Here is a 15,599-nt window from a genome sequence, read left to right on the forward strand (position 1 = left end):
AGCATGGGCTGGATTAGTCTGTAATGACGACACGCCCTCAACTAGTCTCTCTCCCTGTCCCATCTCCGACGGCATCCTGGAAAACTCCCTGTCTTCATTCTCTCTCTCTCTCTCTCTCTCTCTCTCTCTCTCTCTCTCTCTCTCTCTCTCTCTCTCTCTCTCTGTCTCTGTCTCTGTCTCTCTCTCCCTCCTTCCCTCCCTCTCCCTCTCCATGTTTGGTCCGCCCAGATTCCTCCAGTCCGAACAAGAGCCTGCCTTTCCAATCATTCCCCAAGCCCTCCCTCCCTCCCCCTTCCCATCCAGTAAAAAAACAATCACTCAGGCCCCTAAAAGAGCCTCGCTTGGCAAAGCAGGGCGTCCCAGACTAGCAGTCATTCATCAAGAAAATAACCAAATTAAAATTACACTTCTCCATTTAATTTGATCTTTTTGGGGGGGGGGGGGGGGGGGGGGGGGGGGGCAGAGAGAGACGGAAATGGAGACAGAGAGAGTGCAAAGTTGTGCAAAACACAATTTCCCCAGAGCCAAGTAATTAGAACTTCTGGTTGTGTCGAGTTTTCGAGTTTGGCAAACATCCTTCTCTCTCTCGCTCTCCCCCCAAACCCCAAACCTGCACACTCGATCTCCTCTCTTGAACTTGGGCATGAAGGGATATCTATTTGGTACACAGCCCGATCCATTTTTATGCATAATAGATGCGGAGAAATACTGTATCGCTACAAAAAAGTCATTATCCAAGCATTGAGCAGCGAGCATCGCCATGGGTCTCCCGCTGTTGGCACCTTAGTGCCCATTTCCTCTTGGCTCCAGGTGGTTCTTCACTGCCACTGGACGACGGGGCGGGGGTGATTTAGCGACAGCGGGCGAGGGATATTGCTGTATGCAAACGAGGGCTGATTCAGGTCTACTGATCTCTAATCAGCGCTCGGTTCATTTATAACCTGCCCCGCTCTGTGGCTCGACACGGCGCACGCTCGCCCCCCCCCCCCGCGCGCCGGAGAGAGAGAGAGAGAGAGGGGGGGAGGGAGGGAGAGCGCGAGACGACATCCGCGGTGCTTACTCGCCCCACGTCCACCACGGAGCGCCGAGCTTCGAGGAGGACTTTGAATGATCGCCAGGCGACTGGAAGTCAATGACAGCTTGCTCGCTCGCTGTCCTGAAACCTCGGAGGAGCTCTCTGAGAATGGCATTTGTCAATTTTTGGGGGCAAACCCTATAATGTCAAACCCTATAATGTCAAACCCTATAGTGGCAGTTCACTTTTGTTTTAAATCATTACTCCAGCCGTCGGCCGTTAAAACGACTTGTGTGCCGAGCGGGCAGGCGTTGACCTTCTTGTTTTTCAACCCTGAGACCTGAGTGACCCCCTGACCCCAGGCTGCTCACCTCGTACTCCTGGGAAAGCTTCAGGTTGTCGTTGGCCTTGAGTAGATCGGTGTGTTCCGCCAGCTCCGAGATGGGGATAGGGGGATGGTTCATCATACCTGCTCACCACAGAGAGAGAGAGAGATAGAGAGAGAGAGAGACAGAGACAGACAGAGAGAGAGAGACAGACAAAGAGAGAGAGAGACAGACATACAAAGAGAGAGAGACCGACATACAAAGAGAGAGAGATAGAAAGAGGGAGAGACAGATAGACAGATAGACAGACAGACAAACAGAGTGAAATAGAGACAGAGAGAGAATCAAGGAGGAAGGGCACAGACAGAGAGAACGTTTGTTAGTATGGCTGCCGTGGCTTCAGAAGAGAGTGGCCACGCCTCTCTGAGGTAGAAATGATGAGGGCAAAGGGGGATTGTGGGTAAAGGGATTTCTGCTGACATAGGGGGGGGGTTGGTGTGAGGAAAACTTGAGGGTGAAACCACAGAACATTCTAGAATTCTGTATGATCTGATGGATTGGGTGATGTTAGACCAGGCCAGAGCTCAGAATTCGTATTCAGCACACTCGCTTTTATTCCCCTGGGTCTCAAAGTGTACGAACTACATTCTCAAATTAAGTAGGACCAATGGGTGATTGCAATGGTGTGACAGACTCCCCAGACCAATTATTGTTCCTTTCTACCCAGAGAAATAGCGTCTAATAGCTTGCCAACGAGAGACAAGTCGACAAATTTCAGGTTCTGACGGCCAAATAATAAGAACAGGATGAAAAACGACAAAAGTAGTCTTGCATTTGGGGTTGATTTAATGCCGTGTTGAAAAGATAAAAGCTTTGTGCCTAAAAATACCTAAACAAATCTCCATGTATGCTATTGTGGGGTATAAACTAATATTTCTAGCATGTGACTCACTGACTTGAACAACAGCATACGGACGATTGGTGAAACATTTACGAGTAAATGCAGGCAAATATTTCGAATGGGTATATTATACGGGTGTTATTGGCTGTTAGAAAGCTATCTTCTTACAGATTGTTGTACTGACTCCTAATGACTATCGGAAACATTAAGCCTGTAGTATTTTCAACAACTCAGAGCCCTGGCCTGGGGGAGGTGGTGGGGGTGGGTGGAGATGGGGAGTCAGTTGGGGTTCGGTTGGTTGGGGGGAGGGAGGGTGAGTGACGCAAAAGTGAGAGCTGCTCCACTCCAGCCAAGGCAAGGCCAAGCAAGCATGACGCTGTGGTGTCCCTCTCCAAGAAGCCCTTCGCTCTGCCCTGCGCTTCCCACAAGGCACACCACCTGAACCCTTCTCACTTCCACTTTCTCAAAGGATTACGCATCCTACGCATTTTCTCTCAGTCATGAAATACAAATACCGTTTTTTTGGGGGAGGGTTCTTTTCACAGTTCACGCGAGCGGGCAAACGGTGAAGAGGATCTATCTACCGAGCTCAACATTCAAACACAATACAGCACTCAGAGCCGAGCTGTGTACTCTCCAGCTAAGCTAATCCATTTAGGGGCATAATGCTGTCCATGTAATGGAATACTGGGCCAGTTCTATATTGTTCCTCTGTCCCTAGAGACGGCCTGGGCAAATACTTAACGCTGTCATATTTTTAGAAAGGGCTTTCGAAGGCCCACGTCTCTGTAGACGGAAAGGTCAAAAGTCGCGGAATTGCTGACGTCCCTTCACAATAAAAGTTTGCCGGGGCTTAATTGAGCGTGAAAATCGGCATAATCACATTAACCATCCTCAATTTCCCTTTCAGCGGGGAGTGCTCGGGCCATACTGAGGGGGCAGACGCCCGGGTCGCGTTAAGGAGGGAAACCTGACTCTCGCAGGCGTCACTCCAATTAGCGACGCTGGTTATATGATATTCAATATTTTTGTTAGGGGCAATGTACGATTGCTATATATAGAGATTACAATGGTTGGACAAGACACACGAGCGAAGATAAGAAAATGATCCAGGATAGGAACACGCACATTCTGCTGTACACGTAGTTAATTGCTAAATATAAAAAAGGATCATATTTAAGATCAACAAAGATATGGTAAACTAAATTATTGTTGAAAGAATTTTGTTTTTTCTGTTGAAGGTTGATAATCCAAGAATGTAAATTGTTAGAGAACATGTAAAATCCTCTCAAGTTAAAGCATTTTGACAATTGTTTTAATGAGTTTCTTTTCTTTTGCCTACGCATCAGTTTCTGAATGAGCAAACACCACTCCCTAATTCTCTACGGATCTCCTTGGGGAATGAGTGGTTATTAGTTATTGTTGGAGGGTGCGTTGATCGAAAAGCAAACAAATTGAAGATTTCATTTTTGGTAAATTAACTTGGGTTATCGTTTTACTTTCTTCAAACTCAGAGAAAAAAGGTATCTCAAGCTACCAGCCAAATGAACGCTGGGAATGCTAATGAAGGTGTCTCCTTCATTTTCCCTTGAAAAAGCCAAGAGAAGCTTGTTAGCAGGAGAGATCAAAGGAATTAGTGTTTGGCTGTTCACAGTGTGTGTTGACAGTGCACACACACACACACACACCCGAAGAACACACACTGATATTACTTCTTCCAAGTTCCTATCTTCAGTCAATTTTTTCTGTCACGTTAGAATGGGCCAATTCTATTCTAGGAGATCATTTAGCTTTAGCGTCGGTCTATGAAGGAAAGTTGATGCCCATTAACTACCTCATCCTATCAAAACTGAAAAAGAAGAACAAGAATGCTCCTTAATGTCAAGAATTCAAATGAATCTCCTCAATGTCAAGAATTCAAATGAATCTCCTCAATGTCAAGAATTCAAATGAATCTCCTCAATGTCAAGAATTCAAATGTATAAGCTCCTCCTTTCATATAAAACATGGTAGGCATGTTTACATTCACACATACTTCCCACAATGCACCGCAGAGGTTTCCCTGAAAAAAGTTGGATATCCGAAACGGCTCTGTAGCAACTCCTTGATCGCAATCAAACTTTCGGGAAACTTCCTCAGCACCTGTGCATGCGTCGGCACGTCCCTCTCCCCCCGCTGTCCCCTGTTGTTCCCCCCTCCTTTACACAGCGCGCCGCAATCTGTGTTGTTCTCGGGGTGGCCAAAGACAAACCAGTCAATCCCCTTCCATTTGTTCCCTCCCTTCGTATTCTCATTTACAGACAGCGTCGCATTCTCTGCGCGTGTTTACACAAAGGATATTCCATTTCTAAATGAGGCTTGGGCACGGCCCAATCTCATGCAAAGTCTCTCAAGGACAAGTTGTTATTCTACCACCCCCCACCCCCCCCACCCTTTCAACCCCCCCCCCCCCCCCCCCCCCCCCCCCCCCCCCCCCGCTGCTTTTCGCTTCCAATATGAAGTCTTCCCCATCTTCCCAGCAATCAACAGCGAGATCAATGAACACAGAAACACGAGTGTCTAATTACACATTTCCAATCTCCAATCTGCAGTTGAGTCGACTGGGGAATAATCACCCTTTTAAAAAGCTCTGCTGATTCACCCGGAGCCTGTTTATATGTGTTTATTTACATATAAAAGGGAAACTGTGTCTCAGTGTGTTTCCAAGAGAAACAAAATCAAACCCTCCTTTTTTCGCTCTCTCCCTGTGTCGCTCCTTTTCAGCCAGGGAGGCGATCAAATGTCGAACCATTGTTTGCCACGGCTTTAATTAATTCTGCTCGTTATCTTCGACTGCAGAAAAAACCCAGTCAGTTCGGATTGGAATAGGAACAGCAGTGGTGGGTGAGGGGAAGGGGGGGGGGGGGGGGGGGCGCTGAGCAAAGGAAGGCTGTGGAGGAAAATGTTGTGTGAGGGGTGGGGGGCTCCTGTTAAAACCCATCTCTACATCAGCAGCAGTGATCGCAGAGGTTGCGCACAGTGGATTAATGCACGGCCAACAGCGTTGAGTGAACATTCAAACTGGAGTCCCGAAAAAAGAACAAACAAAAATCTAGAAATAAATAAACAGCCCAGGAAATAAGGAAATTAGTGCTGAACATTTGCTGTGTGTGGAGAAATTAATTCAATTAAATTAATAAATGCAAATCAATTGAGGTATTTGTCAATGGGACAGGGATGGGCAGTGCTAGAAACTCAAAAATAATGCGAGAAGACAAACACAGGAGCCAAATGCATAGGGACTAACTTTCATAGTCAAAATCGGCTTCACTGAGAGGACTGCTTAGCCCAGAATCTGTGAAGGATAGCAAACATAAAAAAGAAAGAAAAGAAAAAACAGTTTAAAGGAATGCTGAAATAAAAAGCAACAGAAAGATCCTAAATCCAACAAAAACATAAAAGGCCAGACACACAAAAGTAATAGAAGGTTGTTATTTCTTTGACCTTTTTACAACCGTCGACCCATGTAAATGTTCACACTGTCCTCATTTTTATAACAGGAGTAATAGCGGTCCTCAACCATCCTGAATTATTGAGTTCTTTCTCAGGATTCGGCCCTGAGTGTTCGAAGGCAAGATAGACTGACAGACTGGCAGGGAAAGTAGGCCACACATTTCTTCCCATTTGGACCCTCCCTTCTTCCAGCAAGTTCCAATCAGCATGAGGGTGAATGAGCCGTTTGTTTGCCATGGGTGTCCAACTCTCCTGCCTGTCTGAAACTCTTCGATCAAAGACCCAGACTTCCACGGTCCAAAATGTGGACTGGCGGATAAGAAAACAGATTTATTACCTCACGACTCTCATAAACAACCGTTTAGGGGGTGGTAGGCATGGGAGCGGGACGGAGAAATGAAAAGGGGAAAGAGGCCCCCCCCCACCCCCCCCACCCCCCAAAAAAAGAACGAGAATCCTAAAAGACTCTTTTGTCCATGTCGGTGAGAGTGAAAAGCGTGGAAAAGCATCTGAATACTTGGTTGACGGCTTCATAAGCTTGCTGCTTGATGGTCTGCATCATAGGGAACCGCTTTTGACAGCTCAAAGTCCGCTTGAGAAGAGAGAAGATCCATGGGAGCTTAAGGAACACGGCTTCACTCCGATGGCGTTGATAGGGTTATGCTGGTGGGTTCACCTGCGCTGGTAAAAGTGATGGCCTCACAGCTTCCCACTAGTCTACTGAAGAGAGAGATCTCAACAGGAAGGGAATCCAGGAAAACCAATGCCAAGAGCTAAAACAACCACTTTTGTGGTGAAAGGGTGAAGACGTACAACTAATACCACTATATTATGTATTTATGGTACTTTGTACTTGGGCTAGGTAGACCATACCATTCTAGGTGACGGATCGACAAACTCCTGCTTTTCTGCACATCAGCCCAACTCAGGAACGCTCCACATAGCCGGAGTCAGAGATCGCGGGCGTGTGGGCGGTACGGAATGGCCGACTCCAAGTGTCGACCCCTCGACGCGGCTCCACCTCACCTCCCCCGCCCTCCTCCAGGACGACTCAGCGACGGCAGACGTCACCCGCTGCGTTTGTTTAGCTTGGACCTTTGTCATTTCTTCTCCTGATGCTTGTTTAGACAGCGGGGGGGAGGGGGGGGGGGCGCACGAGCATAGGGGGAAGCATATGCGGTTGTCAAACACGCCATGGTCCCTCCCACCTGGGGGCGGGGGCGACGCGCGGGGGGCGAGAGATGGCGAGGCGACCCACCTCATTGATCTGTGGCAGCGACAAATTCAACATGAGGGGGAGGGGTGTGGAGACATCATCTGTCTCCAGATGTCATTCATCACATCGGGGGGGGGGGGGGGGCAGCGGCTACAGTACGTGTGTTGTGTGTGTGTGTGTGTTCAGGGAGCCAGGAGGAGCCGTCATAGCGAGAAGAGGGTGGTCCTCTAATGCAGGTTGATTAATGTGAGCGAGTGTGTGTGTGTGACGCCTGCAGTATTATCTTGGTGAGAGAGAGAAAACCAAGCGACTAATTGCACGGAGAGAGAGAGAGAAAGTGAGGGATGACGAGAGAGGAGTGGAGAGAGAAAATAAACGCAAGTCGAGAACTGAAAAACAAAGACCTTGGATGCCAAGGGAAAAAAAAAGCGAAACAGATAAGAGACAGAAAGCGAAAGAGAGAGATAGATAGAGAGAAAGACAGAGGGTATGAGAGGACTCTAATGGCCCTTGGCCGAGGGGGGGTAGGGGGGGCAGGATTAGACAGACAACAGATCTCCACTAGAGGACTGCTTCATTAGTTGGCCGACTAATGTGTGCCGATGTACCAAGAGCCAAATGACCAGGATAATAATGAGCAGGCGCCAGCCCCCCCAACCCCAAGGGATCATGGGACATTTACCAGAAGTGGCCATCACGTGATCCGAGCTGCTGACACACGCACGCACACACTAACCGACCCACGTTTCCGCCCAGCTCCTCGTATGACTCGCGAAATATATATACGAAGCGTTTACTCCCGATGCTGGGTCACTGAACGCATATTGCTTTTGGGACATCTGCTCCGTTGGGTTGGAGGGATATCTCTGAGTGTATCGGAGTACGCTCGCTTGAACAATGGCTGCTATTAGCTAATGGGCTTGTTCGCGAACGCTTGCCGCCTCGCTTAATTGGACAAAACTGTCCGTTTAAATTAAATTCTAAGAGGGGGAGAGGAGATGAAGACATCGGAAAAGGACCCCGCGGGTTGACGAACGCCGTCGAGACGAACACCGGGACTGCGTCGACACACAGAGCGGGGGCCGTGAACGCGTGTGAGCGAGGGGCTGTGATAGTGTCCATTTTTTCCCCTCCCTCTAAGGAGAGGGATTGAGTGAGGGGGGGGGGGAAGGAAGCTGGAAGTTCAAAGGAAACCAAGGCAGTGAGTGTCACCTTGGCGCTTGTCTTCTCTCGCGCCATCAAACACCTGGTGCTGAGATCCGGGTGGTTCCTCTGGCTCACGGTTCACGTGTGCGTGGGTTTCAGTCCCATGCATGCACCGACAAGTGTATATGTTCCAAACCCCCTCCTCCAGCAGATGTGGAAGGAGGTGGGGGTGTTTCCTGGACGACGATGGGGGTTGAGGAGGAGGGGGGGGGGGGAGGGGAGGAGGAGGGGGGGAGGGGAGGAGGAGGGGGGGGACTTCACCCAAGCCGGCTCACCAGGCAGCGCCGGAGATTAGGTCCTTTTTGAAATGTGAGCTTTTCTTTTTTTGATGGACTGGGGATTGCTGACAGAAGACGGATGTCTGATAGACATGGAGTGTGTGTGTGTGTGTGTGGGGGGGGGGGGGGTGGGGGGGGGCGAAGAAGGGAGGGAAGGAGTCACTCAGGGCCGAAGAGGAGGAGGGGGTCAGAGCCAGGCGAGGAGGCAGGGAGGAAATGTCATCCTGGCTTTAGACGGAGAAGCCCAAGAAAATGAAACGGGGATTGAGTGTTCCCTCCGGTTAACGGCAGGCTTTAGCCAAAATGAACAACCGGATGGAGGTGTCCAGGGCTGTCGAGAGGGGGGGAGGGGGGTCATTGGTCGGGCTTAAACTCGAGGATAGTTATCGGTGAACACCGTTCCAGTCGGCCAGAACAGTAAGACCAGCCGCCACAATACGTTCCTAGATAGAGCGCCATATGGTTATTGAGCATGAAGGGTTTGTAGTTACATGAATCGATGAAAAACATAAATGAGGCACGTATGAGCAAACAGGACATTGTGCGTTTACTTCATCCAGTATGGAAACAGCCCATATCTGTGCATCTGTCCCGATACAGTCTGAGTGCACACTTAGGATTTTGCTTCTGCATTCTCTTTACGCATCGCTTACACACTTGGACATTCGAATCAAAACATGCCTTTTCTGTGTAGGTGTGGCTGTGTGTGTGTGTGTGTGTGTCTCTGTCAGTGTCCTGTGTGTATGCACCCCTGCCTACCTGGGGTCTGGAAGTTGATGCGTCTCATCTCGACAGGGTCAGTTGGGTGGTGGGGCGTGATCTCCGCGTTGTTCAGCAGACACTTTGTCCGCGGCTCAGACTCTTTTCTTTTGCGGCTTGAAGCGAGAGAGGGAAAAACAAAAACAAACGAAGCGACGTGAGCCCAAGGAACAACACAAAATGGCCGCCACCGCCGCCTCGCACACAAAAACAAGAAGCTTGCAGCGCGAAAACAACAACAATTAGGCTACCGCTGAAAGTCAACAACGCTCCGTGGAAACAAAAACAGCTGAAGTTGAGCAGGCATATCTGGCGAACCAGCTTCGCGTTTCCCTCCCATTTTTTTCCTTGGGTTGCCGCCACAACTAATTAAAAACATATTTTATGCTGAGACAGGTTATTTTCGCTGGGAAAACAGCAATAAAGTACAGCCAAGTCTTACCTGTCAGGTTTGCTGCTTCCAGAGAAAGCAATGGAGTCAAATAAATATATAAAGATGGGAAAAACACAACACAAGGGAGAGAGGGAGGAGAGAGAGAAATCAATAGAGAGCAGTTTTAAAATTCACACGGGCGGCTTCGGTGCTCGCTCGCAGCACCAGATAAAGCTCATCAGCATTTGGAGGAGCCCGTGTGTATGTGTGTCTGTATGCGTGTGTAGTGTTTGTGTATGTTTGTGTGCGTGCGTGCGTGCGTGTGTGTGTGTGTGAGGGTGAGGGGAATGTCAGGGCCAAGGGCAGGCCCAGGAAAACACTATCCACCAGGGAGAGAGGAGGGAAATGGGAGTGAGGGGAGAGAGAGGGAGAAAGAGAGAGAGAGAGATTCAAGGAGAGATGTTACTCTCCCTAAGTAGCAGCAGAGGCAAGCCAAGGTCAGACTGCTAGGGGACATGTGATAGTGAGATGTAGCTCGGCCACTCTTAAACTAAACCCGAGACGCTGCTCTGATGGGATTTGTAGTCTTTTGGAAGTCTGTGCACTGTAGGCTGTACATTGGGAAAACGTTAAACTTTCTATTTTTCTTGGTCTGTCTTAGTTTACAGAGACTGGTTCATCATTCAAAGAAGCAGCACTTCTTAGGAGCATCAAATGGAGTCAACCCTTCTTATCTCCCCTCTCTTCTCCTTGCTCAGTCCCTCGCCCCCAGGGTTCTCCTCCATCTCTACCATTTTCAAGAACATCTAATAAAACAAATCCCTAAACAGCCTGTCCAGGAAAATTGCACATTTACAAGTTTACAAACGATAAAACTTCCTGCACACTTTCACATACTCCTCCATCTTATTAAACCTCTCCGAGTTTTACCCCCAGTTTGTTTTCTCTTCCAAAAAAGGATTAACCTTTTTTTATTCCCGCTGATGGACAAATCTCCCCTCCTTGGCTCCCTCCCTCCCTCCCACCCCCCCCCCCTCCCTCCCTCCCACCCCCCCCTCCCCCCCAGTGGGCACCCAACCCAAACTAAGCCTAAACTCACTTCTTGTACAGCAGGATGGCGATGACGATGCAGATGATGAAGACCACAGCCAGGACGGGTCCCACCACCCAGATGAGGCCGTCACCGCCCGTCTCGATGGGCAGGGGGGTCGCCCTCCAGCTCCGGGATCATGTACGTGTCCGTGTACGGGCTGGACACAAACGCTTTCTGGGAGTGGGGAGGGAGAGAGACATAGAGAGAGAGAGAGAGAGAGGTAGAGGGAGAAGGAAAGGGAGAGAGAGAGAGAGAGAGAGAGAGAGAGAGAGAGAGAGAGAGAGAGAGAGGAGGGAGATGGATAGCGAAAGAGAGAGAGAGAGAGAGAGAGAGAGAGAGAGAGAGAGAGAGAGAGAGAGAGAGAGAGAGAGAGAGAGAGAGAGAGAGAGAGAGAGAGAGAGGAGAGAGAGAGGAGAGAGAGAGAGCAAAATGTCGAAAACGTGAGCACCGTAGCACGGTCAAACGCGCATGCGCACACTGTTTGTGTGCATGTGCATTGGCACTGTGCGAGCCCACACGGTACCTGTGTGCACCGCGTGGCCACACCATACATCTGCATTCCATGTGTGCACCGTGTGCGTCTGCACAGCACACGCCGGGACTGTGAGTGTCTGGACAGCACATGTGCGTACTGCATGTGTGCGTTTGTGTGTGTGTGTGTGTGACTCCCCACCACTCACCGCGGCGGTGCTGTTCAGCTCGGCCAGCAGGAAGAAGACGTACTCCTGGCCGGGCTCCAGGGCCTTGCTCTCGCAGCTACTGTGCCGGTGCTCCGCCCCCACCGTGAAGGAGGGGGGCAGCTGCCTGAAGCAGGCCGTGATGAAGGGCTTCCTCTGGTCCGGCGGGGCCAGCTGGCGCCGCGAACGCCGCTTCGGGTTCACCTCGCGCAGCAGCTGAGGAGGGAGGGGGGGGGGAGAGAGAGATGGAGGGGTGAAGTTTGTTAGTGTCAGTTTGGGCGTTTAGTCCTTCAGCCGTCTCTCTGTTTCTACTGGATGCCTAACCCTGGTTAGAGGGCTTTATGTCATTACTATTCCCTAGGAGACCTGTGGGAAGGAACTGCTTAATCGTTTTTCCTCAGACAAACTGTCATTTGCAGTCAATCTATTTCGTCAAATTCCCAGCGCCCAGTCAATAGCGACCGGCTCTGAAACCTATGGATGTCTACCCGCTCAGAAACAGCACTGGAGGACTGCGCTTGAAGAGCTGGAATAATAATCCCAAATCCAATAGGCTGATTGGCTGAACAGAAGTCAAGGTCACCTCTAAAACTGGAGGGGGGGTGAAGTTGCCAAACAGGAAAAGCTAACTTAGCCACGAATAGACTGCATAATGTATATATACAGACCTATCCACTGCTGTGTATGATGCATTATACTAATCAGACTAAATCACGTGTTCGTATGGTACGGCATAAACACACACGCAGTAGCACACGACAACATTTGTATGCGGATGTAGAGCTTTGTGCTATGTGTGTGCGTGTGTGCGAGGTCCGCACCTCCTCCAGGTCCATTTCATCGGGGCTCTTGAGGTTCCGGACCGGTCCGCTGCCTCTCTTCAAAGGAACCACCACCACGTAGAAGCTTCTGGAACACACAGAGAAAGAGGACGATCAGAACAACTCCTTCCCAGGAGGGGGTTTAAGCGGTCAGGTCAGAGAGAGAGAGAGAGAAAGAGAAATACACAGAACCAAAGAGAGATCGAGAGAGAGATAGGGAGGGAAAAAGAAAAACGCCCAAAACGACAAGAAGAAAAAAAACTCCTCGTGACGAATTCGTCTCACTTGATATCCTTGCCCTCCACCGGAGGGAAGACCATGGTGAGGGGTGTGTTCTGGCTCCGTGTAGATGTCCAACTTGGGCTTCTTCACCAAGATGGCGGGCGCCGTCTTGGTGACGACGCGGGGTGGCGGGCGCCCCCCTCCGTGTTCTCCTGGCACGTGACCCCAAACTCGTAGGTGGTGTTGGGGCGGAGGTTGGACACCAGAGCCTTGGTCAGCCTGGCATCCACGTCCATCTTCTGACGGTTGTACTCAATCTGGGTGGAAGGATGGATGGGGGAAAGGATGGATGGAGAAACCGATGGATGGATGGTCGGATGGGAAGATGGATGGATGAAGGGAAGACAGACACAGAAACGCAGGTGAAGATTCATACCTATAGACGGAAATCTCATAATTTTTTAAGAGTCGGGTGCTCGAGAAACGCTCTGTCACTCACTGTGCATTTGAATGGGAACTTAGTCTGGGTGAACTTCCATGTCAGTAAGACGGTTGACTTGGTGACCCACTTCACTGTGAAGTTCTTGGGGACATCTGGGAGTAGACGCCGACATGAGGGGAAAAACAACGAACAAAAAGAAAACGGAAAAGTGCACTGTCAGAGAGTGGGACGGACAGGGAAAGCGAGCCGAAAAGAAAGCAAGAGTCGCTTCGTTTAAGCGGCGGCTCCTCTGCAACGAGTCCTCCCGGGTCGGATAGTGAGCGAGCGGTGAGCTGTGATAGGCTGTGAGGGGGGGGGGGCAACGCGATTGGTTAAGACACACAGCACGGGAGACTCATGGACACAAACCCATGGACCACAAGGGGGGGGGGGGGGGGGGGGGGTGCCCGCTGGCTGGCCACACAGGCAGTGCCAACCGAACCCATCTCTCCCCAGCCGACGCCGACCGCTAACCGCCGCGCCACTGGGGGAATACGGGACCCCCCTCGTGGTTCGGGGACCAACGGTCCGGGCTGGCGCTGCCAACTGGCTGCCCAGCGGGCACAAAGACAGACCCAAACACAGCATGCTGACAGTCCTTAGCAGTGCATCTGGGGGGATGCCATGCTGCAAACCATCCCATCGTGGGAGAGGGGGGAGGGGTTGAGGAGTAAAAAGGGGGAAGAGGAGGGGGGGGGTCTCAAAAAGAAACGAAAAACCAAAGAAAATGAGGAACCAAAATTAGCTTTCTGTACACCTACAGTAGCCTAAAGTATACTCTTGGAGTGACTTGATATTCTGACATCCTACCTTTTTTTCATTTTCAATTTTTTCCCCGCAATTTGGGGGGGGTGTGACGTTGCATTCTCTGTGTGAGTGTGCTTGGCAAAAAAAGGGCTTGCAAGGAAGACTGACACAGTGACTGACCAACCGGCACTTACCTTGAACGCTGCGGCTCCTCCCCTTTTTTTCAAACTGACTGACTGTAACTTACTGACTTGCTGTTACCTTGTTTTGGGTTAGTGAAGTGAGTGTCTCCCGCACAACATTTTTTCTAGGTTCTATCTTTGCTTTTCGTGGAGGAGTGAAGGTTGTTGAAGGAAAAAAGGGGGGGGGTGTTGTTTGTCATTTATAGTGGTGTTGCTGTAGATTTTTTAGGGGTGGGGGGAGGGTAAAGCTCCCCCCCCCACCCCACGGTTCGGGAGAGAAAACGGCAAGCCCTACCTGCATGTAAGGCCAATGTCCGATACTGGACCAGAGGGCAGTAGGGCCCTGCACCTACACTGGTGTGCGCTCGTATTTTCACGTCGTACGCCGAGTTGGGTCTGAGGCCGTCGAGCACGTAGCTGGACCGACTCGCCGGCAGGCTGAGTTCGCGGGCCCCCGCCCCCGCCCCCACCTCCTGATACGCCAGCGTGTACTCTGTGATGGCTCCGTTTCTCTCCGCCAGCACGGGCGGCGCCCAGGACAGCTGCACGGAGCAGCAGGTGGCGTTGGAGTCCTCGCTCATCTGGGGGTAGCCCCCGGGCGTGTTCTCGGGCACGCTGAGCTCCACGGACGCCTCGTCGCCGAAGCCCCCCCTGCTCTTGGCCTGGAGCTTGAAGAGGTACACGGCCCCCCGGTGGACGCTGGCCACCGTGTACTGGCGCTCCTGGGGGCTGAACTCCAGGGTGGCCAGGGGGGACACGTCCCTGCGGCCAAACTGCAGCCGGTACCCCTGGAGCTCCATCCCGGGGGTAGTGGCCTCTGGAGGGTCCCAACGCACCACGGCCGAAGTCTCGGAAACCGGAATCACCGACAGATAAGGCAGACCCGGAACTGCAGAGAGAGAGAGCGAGGAAAACAGACAGAGAGAGAGCGAGAGACAGAGAGAAAGAGAGAGACTTGAGAATTGACAAGCTTTATTTGTCTGCAGAAGCCAGACGAGGACTCAATTTTCTTTTTAAGCTTGTCTTTGTGCTGCTCGATATGTCGATAAGCAATAATACACTGTGCCCGCGTCTGTTGTGGAAAATGGGGGGTTGTGTGCAGACCAAAGCCTAATATTTCCACCCAAAAAATCGGGTCATATTTGTATTGGAGCTTTTTTGAGCAAAACCACAATATATATCAACGGTTCCAGGCGGCACTAAAGGATTGGGCAAGGGAAAAAAATCACAAAAAGCCCAAGGCCGTTTTCTTTTCTGTTTTGTAAGTTTTCCAGTTGTAACTCCAGTAACACCACGAGTCAATAAAGTTGTTTATCAAGGCAAGAATCTGGAGATTCTTCCGTAGATTTAATCGGATTCACTTCCGATTATGAAAGTGAATGTGGAACCTTTAATACCTCAGCATTGAGTGATCTTCTGTGAAAACAAAACAAAAAACAACACCCCCTATCTCGTCAAGAAGATCGAAATCATTTCCATCAATTCATATAAAACACCTGGCCTAACCTAGCTTTCGAACGAATGAGAGACTACAGAAACACCCATAAGTATACGACAATGTAATTCCACTTGGAAAAAAAGAACGGGGGAAAAAAAATACACCCTTATAAGATACCACGGAAGAGAAGATACAATCTCCTCAATAAAGTTTCAGCGCTCATCTCCCCGTCGCCGAGATACAAGTCCCCCCAGAGCGAGATGAGCGATGACGTGGCTGTCTAGACGGCAGGCTGCGGCGTGGCCCAGTTTCAGGGCTGGTGGATGACTCCCGTCTGGCTGTATCTCAGCGTCAGGGCCCCCCCATCAGTGT

The 15,599-nt window shown here is 50.5% G+C and overlaps 1 protein-coding gene across 1 annotated transcript in view; it reads right to left on the reverse strand.

Moving 5' to 3' along the window:
- The window catches only part of ptprsa (protein tyrosine phosphatase receptor type Sa), a 135,357-nt gene that overhangs the window by 24,749 nt on the left and 95,009 nt on the right, over positions 1-15,599 (reverse strand). Inside the window, 11 exon segments of the mRNA XM_047036833.1 lie at positions 1,387-1,484; positions 9,194-9,309; positions 10,666-10,772; positions 10,774-10,833; positions 11,340-11,552; positions 12,158-12,245; positions 12,443-12,483; positions 12,485-12,562; positions 12,565-12,696; positions 12,879-12,973; positions 14,085-14,678. Of these exon segments, the coding sequence (XP_046892789.1) occupies positions 1,387-1,484; positions 9,194-9,309; positions 10,666-10,772; positions 10,774-10,833; positions 11,340-11,552; positions 12,158-12,245; positions 12,443-12,483; positions 12,485-12,562; positions 12,565-12,696; positions 12,879-12,973; positions 14,085-14,678 (1,622 nt within the window).

Source organism: Hypomesus transpacificus, chromosome 16, assembly GCF_021917145.1.
Source record: "Hypomesus transpacificus isolate Combined female chromosome 16, fHypTra1, whole genome shotgun sequence".
NCBI classification, from domain to species: Eukaryota; Metazoa; Chordata; class Actinopteri; order Osmeriformes; family Osmeridae; genus Hypomesus; species Hypomesus transpacificus.